Source organism: Agelaius tricolor, unplaced genomic scaffold (genome assembly GCF_023055355.1).
Source record: "Agelaius tricolor isolate 1412-34295 unplaced genomic scaffold, bAgeTri1.0.p SCAF_2, whole genome shotgun sequence".
NCBI classification, from domain to species: Eukaryota; Metazoa; Chordata; class Aves; order Passeriformes; family Icteridae; genus Agelaius; species Agelaius tricolor.
The window spans coordinates 48,248,758-48,264,155 of record NW_027269262.1 but is presented as its reverse complement, the minus strand read 5'-3'; the positions used below and the strand labels follow the sequence as shown (position 1 = coordinate 48,264,155).

At 39.1% G+C, this 15,398-nt stretch overlaps 1 protein-coding gene across 2 annotated transcripts in view; it reads left to right on the top strand.

The window, feature by feature from the left end:
- Positions 1 to 990: 990 nt before the first annotated feature.
- ESCO1 (establishment of sister chromatid cohesion N-acetyltransferase 1) overlaps positions 991 to 15,398 on the top strand; it is a 33,188-nt gene continuing 18,780 nt past the window's right edge. For both annotated transcript variants that reach the window (XR_011677069.1, XM_071418164.1), the window contains exons 1-7: positions 991 to 1,140; positions 3,819 to 3,922; positions 4,080 to 4,278; positions 4,871 to 6,239; positions 6,881 to 6,992; positions 8,156 to 8,219; positions 10,262 to 10,376. Coding sequence is in view for 1 of the 2 variants with exons in the window: in XM_071418164.1 (XP_071274265.1) it covers positions 4,082 to 4,278; positions 4,871 to 6,239; positions 6,881 to 6,992; positions 8,156 to 8,219; positions 10,262 to 10,376 (1,857 nt within the window). In the remaining variant the exon portion in view is untranslated. The remainder of the gene's footprint in view (positions 1,141 to 3,818; positions 3,923 to 4,079; positions 4,279 to 4,870; positions 6,240 to 6,880; positions 6,993 to 8,155; positions 8,220 to 10,261; positions 10,377 to 15,398) is intronic.

Here is a 15,398-nt window from a genome sequence, read left to right as displayed (position 1 = left end):
CTGCTGTAATACCACCAGGAACTTGGTGGGACTCAGAATCCCAGAAACACAGAATCAGTCAGGTTGGAAAAGACCACAGAGGGTCATCTGGTCCAACCTTCCTGCCCAAGCAGGGTTATCCTAGAGCACATGGCACAGAATTGTGCCCAGATGATTCTTGAATATCTCCAGTGAGGGAGACTTCATAGCCTCTTTGGGCAATCTGTTCCACTCCACAGTCACCCACACAGTAAAGCTCTTCCTCATGTTCACATGGAGCTTCCTGTGCATCAGTTTCTGCCCATTGCCTCATGTCCTACTGCTTAGAACCACCGAGGAGAGCCTGGCTCCATTCTCTTGACACCCTCCTTTTGGATATTTATACACATTGACGAGGCCCCTTCCCAGTCGACTCTTTTTATTTCACTATGGCTGCCAGCTGTGAGGTGTCAGCCCCTGACACAGCACAGGCCGCCACCGCAATCACTGTGACCCAGTGGCCCCACAACACATGGGCGCTGCTTTTCCCCTTTGTTTTTGGCCCAAGGACAAGGCTGGGGTGCCCAGCGGTGCGAACAGGCTGAGCCACTGGGACATTGCTGCCAGAGAGGGAGCTTAAAGATGGTCTGGTTTCAACCCCCTTGCCGTGGGCAGGGACACCTCCTGCTAGCCTAGGTTGCTCACAGCTCCATCCAGACCGGCCCTGAACACTTCCAGGGATGGGGCATCCACAGCTTCTCTGGGCAAGAGAAGAATTTAAGAATTTCTTTCTAACACCTATCCTAAACCTACTCTCTCTCAGTTTGACGCCATTCCCCCTAATCCTGTTAATAGGCGCTCTTGTAAACCCCCTCCAGTCCTTAGATGCGTGTTTTAATTAGTACCGTCTCTGCATTCCTTACTTAACATTCCCACACGGCAGCCACCCTCACCGGCGGCTGCGCATGCGCGAACCCCACCGCTTCCCGCCCTGCCCGTTCCGACTCCCGCCGGAAGATGTCCCGTCCCCGCCGGGGGAGGCTGGGCCGGCGGCGGGCGGAGCGCAGCGCGCCGGGGCGGGCGGGACGGGGCGGTGCCGCGGCGGTGCCCGGCTGTGGGCGGGTTCGAGGCTCGGGCTCGCCGCCTCCGCCAGCGCCGGCACGTCGCTGACACCCTCGCGAGGTAAGCTGCCGCCGGCACACCGTGGGGCGGGAAAGGGGGCGCTGAGGAAGTTGCTTTCCCCCACACTTCCCCCCCACCCCACCCGTGTCCCGCCGGGTCCCGTCACCCCCGGCTGCCCCGTGCCCACTGCCCCCCGCGCCCCCGCCCGGGGCCGAGAGCCCGGCGGCGGCTCCTCCCCGGGCCTGCCCGCCGCTGTCGCGGGGGGAGCGGGCCGGCCGTGCCCGCTCGGGAGCGGGAGCCGTGGCGGGCGCCCGGCCTTATCCCGGCACCCCCGCCCTGCCCCCGGCGGCCCCGGCCGCGGGAGCTCCCGGCCGGGAATGGGGTCCCGCCGCCAGGCCCTGCCCCGGGAGGGCTGTCACCGCGGGGCGCTGGGGCGGCTGACATCGGGCCACGTTTGGAGGCCTTCCCTTCCCTTCCCTTCCCTTCCCTTCCCTTCCCTTCCCTTCCCTTCCCTTCCCTTCCCTTCCCTTCCCTCCGTCCTGAGTTGTGCCGAAGGGGCTGCCAGGCGCTGCCGTGGCCCTCAGCCGGGACGGCTCAGGTTCGAGATCCCCGCGCCCTGTCCAGCTGGTGGGCAACCTGCCTCAGCCCCTGCTCTAAAGACTGGGAGCTGTGCGGCTCGCGTTTCTCTGTTTTGTTCGTTTGTTGGTTTGGATTTTTTGGGTTTGAGGTTTTTTGTTTGCTCTGTTTTATTTTCGGGGTCCCCCCCCCGCCCCGCCCCGTACTTCTTGCACCAAACCTTTCTTTGCTCGCGTTCTGGTTTGTTCCTGCACTTCTGTGTCTTCCCTGCTTTCCATAATCCGGCTTTTACTCGAGGGTGACTTCTCCAGGGCAGAGACTGCCAGTTCTGGAATGTCTGGAAAAGACTTTGCTCTGTTGTACAAAGTATTAGTAGGAAAGAAATTGACGTTCAAGAGGTCCGTGGGAGGAGAGTGTATTTTTTAGTTGCCTGAGAAGGAGTACCAGCGAGGGAAGTTTTGTACTTTCTGTGTTGTACTTGTAAGTCTTCCCCGAGTGTGCCATGTCATGTCTGGAAAAAACCAAAGAAGGTCCGGGTGTATACAGTGTCATGATATTCTCAAATTCTGAGGGTTGGTGTTGTGCTCTAAGAGACCACAGACCTGTTCAGCAGCTAGGGCTGCTGTTTTCAGGATGAGTGACCATACTGCATCTCTGATGGGTTTCCTTTGACGGGTGGAAACCCATAGACATGTGAGGTGTCGTGGAGTTCATGAGCTATGAGAACGTAGGCACACAAATTCTGCTACCTACTTCATTAGGAGAGACATGAAAATAGTACCACAAAAAGTGCTGTTAGAGATTGCTTTCCTGGGTAGAATTAAAAAAAATATACCTCAAATATGGGTTGTTTATCACGTATCTTTTTTAAAGGAGAAAGTCAGAAGACAGCACTGGTGTCTGGAATCTCAGTTTTTCATGAGCTTTTTGACAAAATTACTGGTTTTGAATGGTTAGAAATGCTTTCATAAGTGGATAAATGAAAATGAGGTTAAGAACAATATGAAGTCTAAAGAAAAGAAAAAATACGGTTGTTTGCTTTTTCCTTTTGGATAATGATGAGTTACTAAAAGGAGCTTAACATAAATATCTTTATAGTTGTTGGGGAAGGACATACATTTGTCAATACTGGAAGTCATACTTTAGTTGTAATGAACTGAGTGTCTGGTCTGTGTTACAAAACTGGTGGATTGTTCCTGTTTGACATTAAAAATGTGTCGGATTTAATATCAGATCAGTTAAGGTTTGAAAAGCAATGTAGTTTTATAGAAATCTGTATATAATCTGTAAGTCTCAGTGACAAAAGTTAATAGGTAATTCGTGATTGAAAAAGGTGTTGTGGAAGTTCTGACCCCTGAGTCTTCCAGTAAACTTTATTTTGTAAAGTTATTAATGAAACTTTATTGAACAATTATTACCTGTATCATAATACAATAACGGTGTCTTTGAATAAGGGAACTGAAAAGTTTCACAAGTCAGAAATGTATATGAAAGGGATGATCAGCCAAATCTGTGAAGATATTTTTATCAAGAATCTCTGTTAGCTTTCAGACTCTTGTGCAGAGTAACTTCTGCATCGTTAACATAATTTCAGTTCTCATGAAAACATTGTCTTTAACTGCCCAAGGCAAGTGTCTCTAACAATGCTATTTTCTAGGCTTTCCATCTCTGATTTGTAGCTTAAGTGATATTAGAAGGAACAGTTGTAGGTGGTTGCTGATGTCTGTGAAGTTCTGTTGTAGCAGCCACAAAACTTGGTAACTGAGTCTAATGGATTTATTCCCTGTTGCTGTGAAGCACAGGATTGACAGCAGTCCCACGTTTTTTGCCAGCTCTGAAAGAGAGCAGCACACTATTTTCTGGAAAAGGGTGAAAGACTGAGAAACTTCCTTTTGAATTGTACTGTTACTTACCACATTTCAAAAGGTGAAAGGATAGCACTTAAGACAGCAAAGTGCCAAAAATTGTTGGATATGGAAATAAAAAATAAAATTTGTGTGTTGTTTTTTGGTTGGTTGTTGGTTTGGGTTTTTTTTTTTAGCTCCTTATCAATGAAACTCTAAAGCTAAGCATTGTTTGAGGGGATGGAAGAGGGTGGAAATGCAGTCTTGAATAGGAAGTTATGAAGTGTTTACTGCATGAACATTTTCTGTTCTTCATAGGTGGCATGAAACATCCTGTTTGCAAGCATATGCATAAGGAATGCTCTTGTCACACCTTGATAAGTTACTTTGGCCTAAACATCAATTGCCTCTTGTAAAAACCTGTAAGTAAAATGAGTGTAATTTGATTTGAGATTGCTTTAATGATTTACTTTCTGATCACAGCATGATCTGGCTGTAAAAGGAAAGTGAATATATAAAAATGAAAAGTTATGATATTTGGCAAAGAGTCTCAAAGCTGAGTTGCTTGTTTTTTTACAGAAATGGCAGCTCAGAAAAGGAAGTCTACGTTAGTAGAACCTTCTGCTAAACGTCCAAAGCTGGACAAGAACAGCAAACCATCTTTGTCAAAGAAGGAAAAAGAAGTGTCGGATACAAAACATGGCTCAAATAAATCAAAGCCCAGTCAGTGTGCAGTGCAGGAGAAAGCTGTGCTCAAAACCTCTGTCAAACCAAACAGGTCAGTGACAAAAAAATTACATAATTCTGCATTATCTTGATAGACTACATTAGTGCAGAAACAATATAAGCAGAGGGAATCTGAGTTAAAACTATTTACTGAATTATTCAGTAAATAGTTAAATAGTGCTAGAAGGGAGATCAGATTTAAATCATTATGTATGCTGACTGCTACATGAGTTTTCCCTGCAACCATCTGAGTGCCTTGAAATTAAGAAAGACCTCCTTCAAAAAAGTTTCTGAAGGAAAAGTAAATCTAATATTATCTATCTGTACATATGTGACTCATACTTCATTTGAAAGTCACAAGCATCAGTGATTAAAAACTTCTAGAAATGTTATAAAGTATTGATCTGGGGTTCATAGTTCAGTCTTGCCATGCATAAAAAACATTAAATACAGCACTTAATAGTAACTAGGTGGAAGTGACCGCCTTTTTGGAATAATTCTTGAGCAAATTATTCCAAAAATACTGAGAGTATAAGATCCAGTGTTTTTAAAAAGAAAAGAAAGAGGCAGAGGAGGAATGAAAAGAATCTTACGACAGATTGTACTTTCTTGATGCTGAAAAAAATATTATTTGACTCTTTCAGTAATAACACCAATGAACCTGAAGTAGGAACACGCATGACTACAAGATCATCAGCACTCAACTCAAATAATAAAACAATACCTGGCAAAACAGTTCAACAGCAGCAGCCTAAATCTGCAAAAAATAAGGAGGTATGCCAGAAAAAATCTGTGCAAGAAATTTCCAAGTCAAAATGCTTAATTGCACCAAATGAGCCAGTAACAAGGAGATCACAGAGACTGCAGCAGTTAACACATGTGCATGTTCCAGCAAGATCCCTGCGCAGCAGAGAAGTTAAAGAAGAAAAAGTTCCAGAAGTTAAGCACAGTAGCCAGGCAAAAAAACAGACTCACAGTGTTGCAGCAAAACCACTGAAATCTGCTGGAGGGAAAACGGAACAGAAAAACACAAAGATAAAGCCAAACAATAAAAATGAGGATAAAGAAATACGTGTAGGAGTGACCAGCTCTCTGAAAGAGAAAAAGTGCAAAGCAGACAATAAAAAGGATAATTCCAGTAGCTTTCAACAAAGTGTTCAAGGGTCCTCATCATGTCCTGCTGAGAGTCTTGAGGAAGTCAAGAAAGACCAAGTGGGCCATGTATCTCCTAATTCTAGCAACACAAAGAAAGTGGAAACTGATTCTCTTAAGCCAAATCCTTCAGCATCTAAGGAAAAGCAACAAACACATCAGAACATAAAACCCAGTACAAAACCAAAAAATACTTCACAGCCATCTGCAGGTGAGACAAACGTGGCTGACCAACCAGAGAACGATGCAAAATCCAAAAGGGTGAGCATCCTTGAACTTTGTGAAGAAATTGCAGGTGAAATTGAGTCAGATACAGTGGAAGTGAGAAAAGATTCCCCTAATGCAGAGGACAGCAAAGCAGAAGAGAAGCATGATGACACACAGTTACAGCAAAGTGAAATGCTTACTCAGAAAGAACCCAGTCAAAGTACTCAGTGCAAACGGTTTTTCCCTAGCAAAAAAGCAATGCCTGTCAAATGCACTCTGAATGGTAGAAATAACTCCTCAAACAAAAACTCTAAATGGACCAAAATTAAATTGCTGAAAGCTAGTAATGTCAAGCAAAGTAACTCAAATTTTCCAAATGTCCCCAGGCTTCCTTTTTTAAAAGATTTCCCTGAAGTTTCAGAGGCAAGTCAAATGGCTGCAGAAGCAGAGCTTTCAAAGGCACAAGGCAAGCTGTCAACAAGACTCTTTGAGAATGAAAGTACAGCTTGTGCACAGGAGAAATCACATCCTTCATCTGAAAGAGCTGAAGCTAAAGAAGTGACGTTAGAAACAAAGCAGCCCACAAGGAAAGGTGCAGAAAATGGTCTGTTGCCTAACTTGACAAAACATTTATGTGAGCCAAGACCAGATGAGGTAAGTTATTTTAATTATGGTGTATAGTGGGAGGGTGTTCTAAATCTATTCTGTTTTCTGAGAATCCCATGCTCAGAATTGTTTTAACAATGACTTTCCTTTACAGTAACTTAAAATTTTCAAATGTATTAGAAATTTACTGCTGTATTGTTATAGACGGGTGATAGTAAGCTGAAAAATTAATTGATTTCACCCTCCTAGATTCTGTTGTTTAACTAAATGTTGGTCAATAAAATTTTGTGCTGGAGCCAAAGGTTGTCTGGATTAATATGGACACTTCAGCTTCTCTAACTGTTTTGTTTTGCAAAGGTGTATTACACCTTTGGAGTAAATGAACTTGTTTTCCTCTCATTTCTTTATCTGAATGTGTTTCTACTAAAATTTAGGATTTTAAGGATAACTGTACTCTATAGAAAATATTTTACAAGCTTATATATAAAATGAAAAAGATTTTTTGAAATTAATATCACAAACTTCATTATAGACTAGCTAATAAGTTGCATTTTGTCTACTTAAATTAACATAAAACTGACGCTGTATTCAAAATTGTAATACTTAGTTCAATTAGAGGTTTTATTAATTGCTTAAAAGCATTGAATAATTTGGACATTTTTTAATTTAATGTTTTCTCTTTTGCTTAGAACTTTCGATTACATTTGGAATCAAGTCCGGAAAGTTCTCCTGTAAAGTGTGTTACAGCTCCTAGACCACCAAAACAATTAAAAAAAGAACCCAGAGAAAGTGAGCCTCAAGGTAATGCTCTACTGCAGATTTCTCTACTTGGTTTGATCAGTTCTGTAGGAAGGATAAGTCTCCCTTTAAGAGGAATGGTTCACAGACTAAGGCTTAGCTGGTGCAGAGCTAAACTTCAGGAGTTGGAACTTCTGACCAGGGGGTTTTGTGTTCCTTTGTGTCACACCCAGGGCCACTTGAGTAGCACTGAAATGTGCTTTCTTCTCTGGGCTGTGGAGTAGGAAAGAGGAGAAACCCAACCAAATTCTTTCCTTTTCCATGTAATAAAACAGTAAAGCTTGCATATTTCAGTTGGCTTCTTCTCTTGGCTTGGTTTTTGTTAATTCTCTGCTCTGTTTCCTTTGAATAAGTATCTACATTTGTTTCTTCTAAAATTTTCTACTTGATTTTAACCAAATTACTGATTGAATAATCACTCCCCTGTTTTTATTATGTAGTCTTCATTTATCAGCATGTGAATGCAGTTTGTCAAAGTTTATGATGAGTGTGATGTGAATATTTTGACTGAAGTGCATTTGACTAAGAAATACTGTCAATAAATCACTAAGTTGTCTCTTCATTATTTTTTTTTCTGTTCTTAGTGGTGAGGGGTATGTTCTTGGATTTTCATGTGTTTTTTTAATCTGACCCTTAGTTTGAGTGCACTGTATTATTATCTAGCTTTACTAAATAGCTGGAGTTTTTTGCCTGTCATTGTAGGATACTTCTGAAGGGTAACTACTCTTCATTTCTGTTACAGAATTTAAAAAAAATTCTTTCTTTTGCTGTTTTTGATTGTTTCTTTTCCTTAAGTGTTGTAGAACATGCCTCAGATGGGGGCATACTGTACATTTATGATTCTAATAAAATACAGACAGCTATTTATATGTGTGTCAGTGTAAACATATTTAAACTCCTGTGTAGTTTACTGCTGGCTTTGTTTAGCTTCTGGCAAACTGTCCTGCAGAACTGCTGTCAAAATGTTGGAGAAAAATGCCTTTTTTCTAAAGTATATTTGGAGAAACATGTGAATACTGCCTCAAACTTGAATATTTTTTTATTGGCCACGAACAGATTGCAAAATTGTTTTGAATATCTTTTTTGAAAATTACTGTTTGTGTAACTCAAATTTGTTTTGCAACTAAAAACTTTATAATGAAGTTATAATCTTTGATTAATTGTAGATTTGGCTCCCACACAGTTGATGCAAACTTCAGTAACAAGTCAAACTTCTGAATCTGAGAACAGGTATGGTATTTCATACATTATGAAATTACAGTAACCTTGCATGGATAGAGTTATGAAAGAATTTATTATAAAACAGTTCCTCCCAGCCTCAGTTTTCAGTTTCAAATAAGTGACTTGTCCTTTGGAAAAACAAGCTTTCATTTTATCCTATTGTTTAGGGATGATTTTGCTTTGGTAAGAAAATAATTAAGATATTTGTAGCTGCACATTTATTTCAAAAAGTATTATTTAACAAAGTTGGGAAAACATTTATACTGGTTTCTTCCTCAAATCAGATGAGAACCAGGGAGTAGGGGAAGGATTTGCCATGTGATTTTCATGTACCGAATTATTTCACTTACATCTGGAGGAGTTTTTCTAGTCCTTGTACTATGGGAGTGTTGTACGTGTGAACTTTTTTAGGTGAGGAGGAGGAGGTTTAATTCAGAATTTTGTGATTGCTGTGAAATGTCAGCAGCCATTTTAAAAAGTTCTTAGTACTAAATTTGTCTTACAGTTCAAGTTTGTATTTTAGCCTTAATCACATTGACTGTTACCATTTTTGAGCAGTTCTGACATAGGCTCTGGTTTTAGCCAATTACAAGCTTAAGACAAAAATTTATTTGTACCTGATACCTTGAGCAGCAGCAGTGGTCAGTGTGTTGTTACTGTGTTCTATATTCATAATGGGGACAAGAAGAAATGTTTCAGGTAATTTTCAGTACACCTCTCTGAAGCCAGATTAACAATTTTGACTAACCAGCCCTTTTGTACATGTTGAAAAACTCTACTACTATGGAACTTCACAGAAGATGATTGGTAAGGTAGATGCAAACTAGTTAAATGAGTAGTTTAAAATGTACTGATAAGCACTGCAATAACTTTGATTCTTTATATTTTTATTCTCAACTGCCAAACAGGTTTATGGGATATACTTAAATTTAGTACCTTTATTACCTGAACAAGCTCATATCACTGTACTATTAATCTGGATATATATTTTAATTCTGAGACCTTTCTTACCCTGCTTTCTATATGATATCCAAGATTTAAGCCATCATTCTTCCTGTGGTAATCCTGCCATAAAATAGAGTAATCTGTTACCTGTGTGCATATCTACCATGTAGCTCTCTTTAGAGCTTTGTAGGAAAAGGCAAACCCTGAAGTAGCTATATAAGGCAATTCTAGGGCACATGAAGGGAATAAAAAAATTACTCCTGATTTAGCACAAAATGCTGTTTTAAAAATGTCTAGAAGAGTTAATTTTTTAAAAAGCTCACTGGATTAACCTGCTGCCTGTGCTACAGGAGGTGCCACAATTAAGTTTGTTCAGAAACAGAAAAATATGTAAATACGTAGTTGAAGTATGTGTATTTTTGTGTGTGCTTTGCTTTGGCAATCTCTACGAGTTTTATCCAAACTTGGAACAAATGTCAATTTTTCCCCCCTGAATATAGGAGCACATTCATAGAATGGTTTTGGTGATAGTTTATTTTATTTTCCAGTGTTTCTTTCAGCTATGACAAGGAGAGGTTTAAACTGAGTAAGATTGCAGTGATACTGATGCATTTATTCCTTGGGTCTTCCTCCCTTCACTGCCACCTGTTAGAAGAGGACAAGTTTGAATTGTAGGGATTTGACATCTGACTTAGATTTGTGAGAATATATTTGCGTGGTCTGCTTTAGCAGCCTGATGTGTGATACCTAAATCTTACTTTGGAAATACAAAGCATTAGGCACCATTGGTCATGCTCTGATAGTGCCTCTTTTAAATGCTGGTATTAATGGTTGAGGCAAGCCTACACACTTGATAATAAATTTTTTTTCCAGAAACCAAAAAAACCTTGTAATTAGGCTAGTTAAAGACTGTGTTTTTGATTAATCTTTTTATTTCCTTATTTTTCCATTTGATTTGCACATTAAAATATACCAGGACTGTATTTTATTTAATTAATTTGGATTTGCATCTTGGTAAAGTTTGTACTAATCACAAAGTTTTGAGTATCTAGCATGACGTGTATAAGCAGTTCCATTTTTAACATGAAATATATTTGTATTTCAAGGGCTCCATTGTCAAATCCTTCATTAGCATCAAAATGCAGTAACTTGCCATCATCTGAGGAACCTATTCAGAAGCTAAAAGAAGCAGGAAAAGATGGTGATAAGCAGCTGATCACAGTAAGTAATACCCTTTTAGAAAGGCTTAGAGCTTCTTGAAGAAATTACCTCTGAATTTGCAGTGCTGTGGTTTAACGAACTTGTCTAAAAATCGTTACTTATTCATACTACTTATCACTGTTTAAATGACTTGTAAAAGTAGAACCTGTGCTAGATTGCCATTCAGTGTTGATGGGAAAATGGTGTCAGCAAACCTTAATGTTTTACATTTCTTGTTAAAATAAGTTTCTGCAGTTTTTAAATAGAATGGTTTTTCATTGAAAATAGGCAGGGAGAGTGAATATGCCTTTACTTAGGTGTAAATTCTCAGTTTCTTAAAATTTCAGAATTATAGGGGGAGGTTCATCTGGTAGATCGTGTACAGAATTATTATCAACAGATTTGTTCCTGTGTCATTTAAGCGTCCATTCTTCTGAGACCAACCTGAAGATTTCCCAGTGCATGCATGTATTTTTACCATACTCTTTAAGCAGTAGTACCACTTGGGTTATTTATTCTTACCCTTTTGGCTATTAGCTACAAAATACAGGTAACAAGAAAATGTGAAATGAGAAGGGGAGTGACACAGTTGTTTTGTTGTCGTGTAGGATCACACAACTTGATTGTGAGACAGTTGGAGTTTCTGATTTTGTTTTGGTTCGTGTTTTCAATAATGCACATGTCAGATAATCCTTGAGAAATGAAGAGCTGGAGAGGGAGATGAATCCAGGCCATTAAGAAGGAAGGAGTTTTCTTATGAAATTATACCTCTAACATTTATTGTAGGATGTGTTACTAAATTGTTCTTCTTTCATGTAATACATGGATTATACATGTGAAAATATTAACTGAAATAGAACCAAATGAATTCTGAACACTCTGTTATATCCATACTGAGGTATTTTAAAATCAGAGCTTCTAAGATCTAAAGTGATAAATATATCCTCTGGTTGTCTGATGTTATACAAATCTAGGCATGTGAATGCCCAGCCACAGAATAACTGAACTGTGTCTAACATTTAAGAGGTATTTCAGTTACTGTCTCTTTGAAATCCATTTTACCAACAGAATTAAAATGAGTTATTAAATATCTTAACTACATTAAAAGGTCTGTCAGAATATCCCTTTTCTTTCTGTGAAACTTAACTTAATTTTTACTCATACAGTGATAGAACTTGGCTGAAAAGTTGCTAGGATCTTTGACATGAAGAAATACAGAACTTCCTGCTTGGCTACTGAAGAGGGCTTGTGTAGCTCTTTGCAGTGTTTTTTATACAAAGAGATTTTTTGCAAGTTACTGATTGTGCTGGTAGTATCCTTATGTTCAGCTAGAATTAGGAGAGTATTTTTTTCTTCAGGTATACAACAATAAAAGCTATTTACCAAGCAAAATTTTTAAGAAAGGTTCATTGATGAAGAACAATGGAGAAAATGAGGAAGAACGGGAAAGAGTTGTTTTGTGGTTTTCTATGTGTATTTCTGGAAAATGCAAGTGGGTATTTAATTTCTAAATGTGTAACAGCTTCACAATATCTTACATATTTCAGCACTTGATGCAAATCCAATTCACTTTGATTTCATTGAGTTCAGAGTAAGCTTTTTATTGTGTGGAAAGGGAATTTTAATAATGCCTATATTTCAGTTTACCAAGACAACATTAGCTAGAGTATTGGTCTGTTATTCTTTTACCTTGGGGAAAACTGCTCTTTTGTCAAAACATGTAGAAGAACCCAAATATTAGTTAAGCCACTTTGTTAAATACTGTCCTTGACCTTGGTTACAGTGGGGATGAGACATAGCTATGTTTAGAATAGTTTGTGCCAGCTTCTAGGGGTGAAAAGTGGCTAAATTAACGTCTAAATTACGAGACTTCCCTCCTACAAATACTCAAAATATTTGGGATTAAATGCATATAATAAAATGTGGTACTTTTTGTAATTGATGGTTTTGCTTGCAAAACCATGGTGAGTTTTTAAGAGGTGGATTCTGAATGGCTGGGCTTATTTTTCTGTTATTAGTAGTAATTATTTTCAAAGGTGTTTATGTAGTTCCACAATGCTCCTGTGAGAACAGAGAAATTAGTAATTTGGTTTAAAAACTGCTGAGATTGAAATTTCTCCTATGTGGAGAGCAGTCTTACTATGCAAGGTCAAATCACTTAAATTAGCATTTATAGTGTCTAAAAATTATAGTTAATAGCTAGAAATCATTTTTATTTCAAGTTTCTGGCATGGTGTATTAAGAGAAGGAGTTTCATTGTTCTTTACCTTGAGCAAAGTTGGGAAGTCATGCTTTTATTCTTAGCAAGAGACATTTAATTAGAGCTTTGTTACACTTTTAAAAAAAACTAAATGCCTGAAAGATGCAATTTAGTGCTCTCCAGTATGAGATCTGATTCTTTTGGAGATGTGTCAAGCCAGTCCATCTTAATGTATGTACAGAATCCTTTTTTCATTTTGTAACCAAAGCTGAAAACTAATTTTTTATTTGACTAGTGACATAATGAAAAATTTTTGTTTTGCTGCTCGTTTATTGCTGAATTTTCCTTGTCTTTTATATAAAAGTTTGACACTTGTCCTTTTCAATTTTTTGCGGTATCTGAGGCTTGGAGTCTGGAATGTTACAGTATTGTCTGTGTATTCTAATCTTTTTGGTCCCTGAGCTATATTTAGAGATGTGTTGTGGTAAAACTGGGCTTTGTTTTTCACAATATGCTTTGGGCTTTTTATATTTAATCCTTAAAGATGTATCTTAGCTTCCTTCTTCTCCCATATGGTTACTAGAATGAATAGATTAATTTTCTTTTTTTTTCTTAAGTAATATAATCTTTAACAAGCTTTATGGCTATTTGAGTAACAGAAGTAAAATAACACAAATTCTGTGTGTAGAAGAAATACTTAGTAGCTGCGCTTGCACCGTTCTCTTTCCTAGTACACATCATCTAGTTATCTGGGCAGCTTTCAAACATAAAATTATCTCATTTTGTAGAAGTACATCTAAGTCAAATGATGGGTTTTTTCTGTTCAGATTTGCTTGCTGTCACACATCTTAAAAAGCAAGTCTCTTCAGAGCATAGAACTTAGCTGAGAACAGAAAAGCATCTAATGCTCCAAGACACTTCATAAGGCAAGCAGTGCCAGAAATCAGTGCTGTTTGAAGTGATATGCAAAGACTTAGGTTCAGACTAAAGAGAGTCTGAAATGATCTCTTTTAGGGGAAAGAAATCCCTCTCTTTCTTTCCTTATTCTTGGGGGAAAGAAATTAAGATCAAGGCTAAAAATTCATTGTGTTCCAAATCCATGACTTGGTGTTTGGTGAAATAGTCTGTTCTGAATATTTGTGAACTTCACCCTCTTACACTTCATTTAAATGTTCAGTTGGTAGGTTGTCAGGTTGCATGAAGCACCATAGGAAGCTTTGTAGAGTAATGCACTAAAATTGTTCTTGACTTTGCAATTACTTGAATGTGATTTGCAAATATGAGAACTTGAATATAAAATCATCTGTTCCTTTAAATTCTGAAATGGAAAGAAATACAAATGCACAAAGCATGTGTTCTCAGTTTTCATCAAATGAGAGATGCTGTACAAGCAAGACAAGGAAAGTCAGTTGTTTTTGTCCTGTAAAAATTCTGCTTACCTCTCAGACCTAGGACAAAACTTTGACCATAAAAATAAGAATCGATAAAAGCATTAATGCTACAAAGAAATCTCCTAAATGATTACCTGTGAAGCACAGGGATACTTGTTCCATTTTGAGGTTTGTTCCTTTGCATTTGACTAGTTTGAAAATAAGTTACCAGTTTTAGGAAAGCACATCTAAAATGAATGAACAGTGAAAACAAATCACTGAAGTGATAGAAGGATAGTTTTGAGTTACGGGGACTTTTTTGCCTTTCTAGAACTCTTGAGTTAATGCCTGGATGCCAGCAAATGTGATTAAATGTAGTTGATCCTTATAAGTATCATCAAGTGCATGGATCAGGATTGCTTGATGGAAGGTGTTTTTGATTCTGAGGTTTGATTTGGTGCTACAAGTGGATGTGATATACATGTTAATCCAGTTTACACATTTGGATATCATGTTTGAATTTTTCCTTACATTTTGATTGAAGTTGAGCATAGTTTCCTGCTTGACTGAAATAGGTTATATATGAAAAAAGTATTTTTCTTTAAGGTGAGTAAGTGTAAGAGTAATTTCTTAAGAGAATAATTCGTGAAGAAACTTGCATAGCAATCATTTAAAGTTGCTATTTTTTCCCTAAACTGGTATAGTCTGGTTAGGCAATTTCTCTGAAGATTCAGAGAATGGCTTTTAGGCAATCTTTAATTGTTGTCATTAGTTAAGTACTGCCTCTCTCCTGTCCTCTAAGCCCAGAGAAAACGAGACAGTGACTACTTCATATGCCAAAGGGAGGGATTTTGGTAGTTGTGAGCAGGTTTATTTCTTTCCACACAAATGGTGCTCTCTTCTTACAGGGATAGTATCTTCTCTTATTATCACCTCTTCCCATTTCTTCTCCTCTGCAGCAACCCAGCTTTGTCTTGCAAATTCAGGTGGGTTGTACTTGGTGTCCTTTGTCCTGAAGGGAGGTGAGAATGCTTTGTAACTGAGCTGCTACAGGAATTCGGGCACCAAGGCTGCTAACACTGAGCTCTGGGTTAGCCCTGGCAGGCAGCTAAGCACCATGCAGCTGTTCCCTCATCGGCCCCAAGTAGGATGGGGGACAGCAGATTCACAGGTAAAGCAAAAGCTGTGCGTGCAAGCAAAGCAAAAGAAGGAATTCGTTCACTGCTGTTTGTCAGCTTGCAGATGTTCAGCCTTCTCTTCATCATGTGTAACTATTGGGAAGACAAATTCCATTAATTCCAGACATCCTCCCCTTCCTCCCTCTTTCCCCAGCTCTTACTGCTCGGCAGGATGCCATATGGCATGGGATACCCCTCTGCTCAGGTGGGATCAGCTGGTCCTGGCTCTGTCACCTCCCAACTTGTTGGCACCCCCCTCCTCTTCAGTGGCACAGCAGTGTGAGAAACAGAAAAG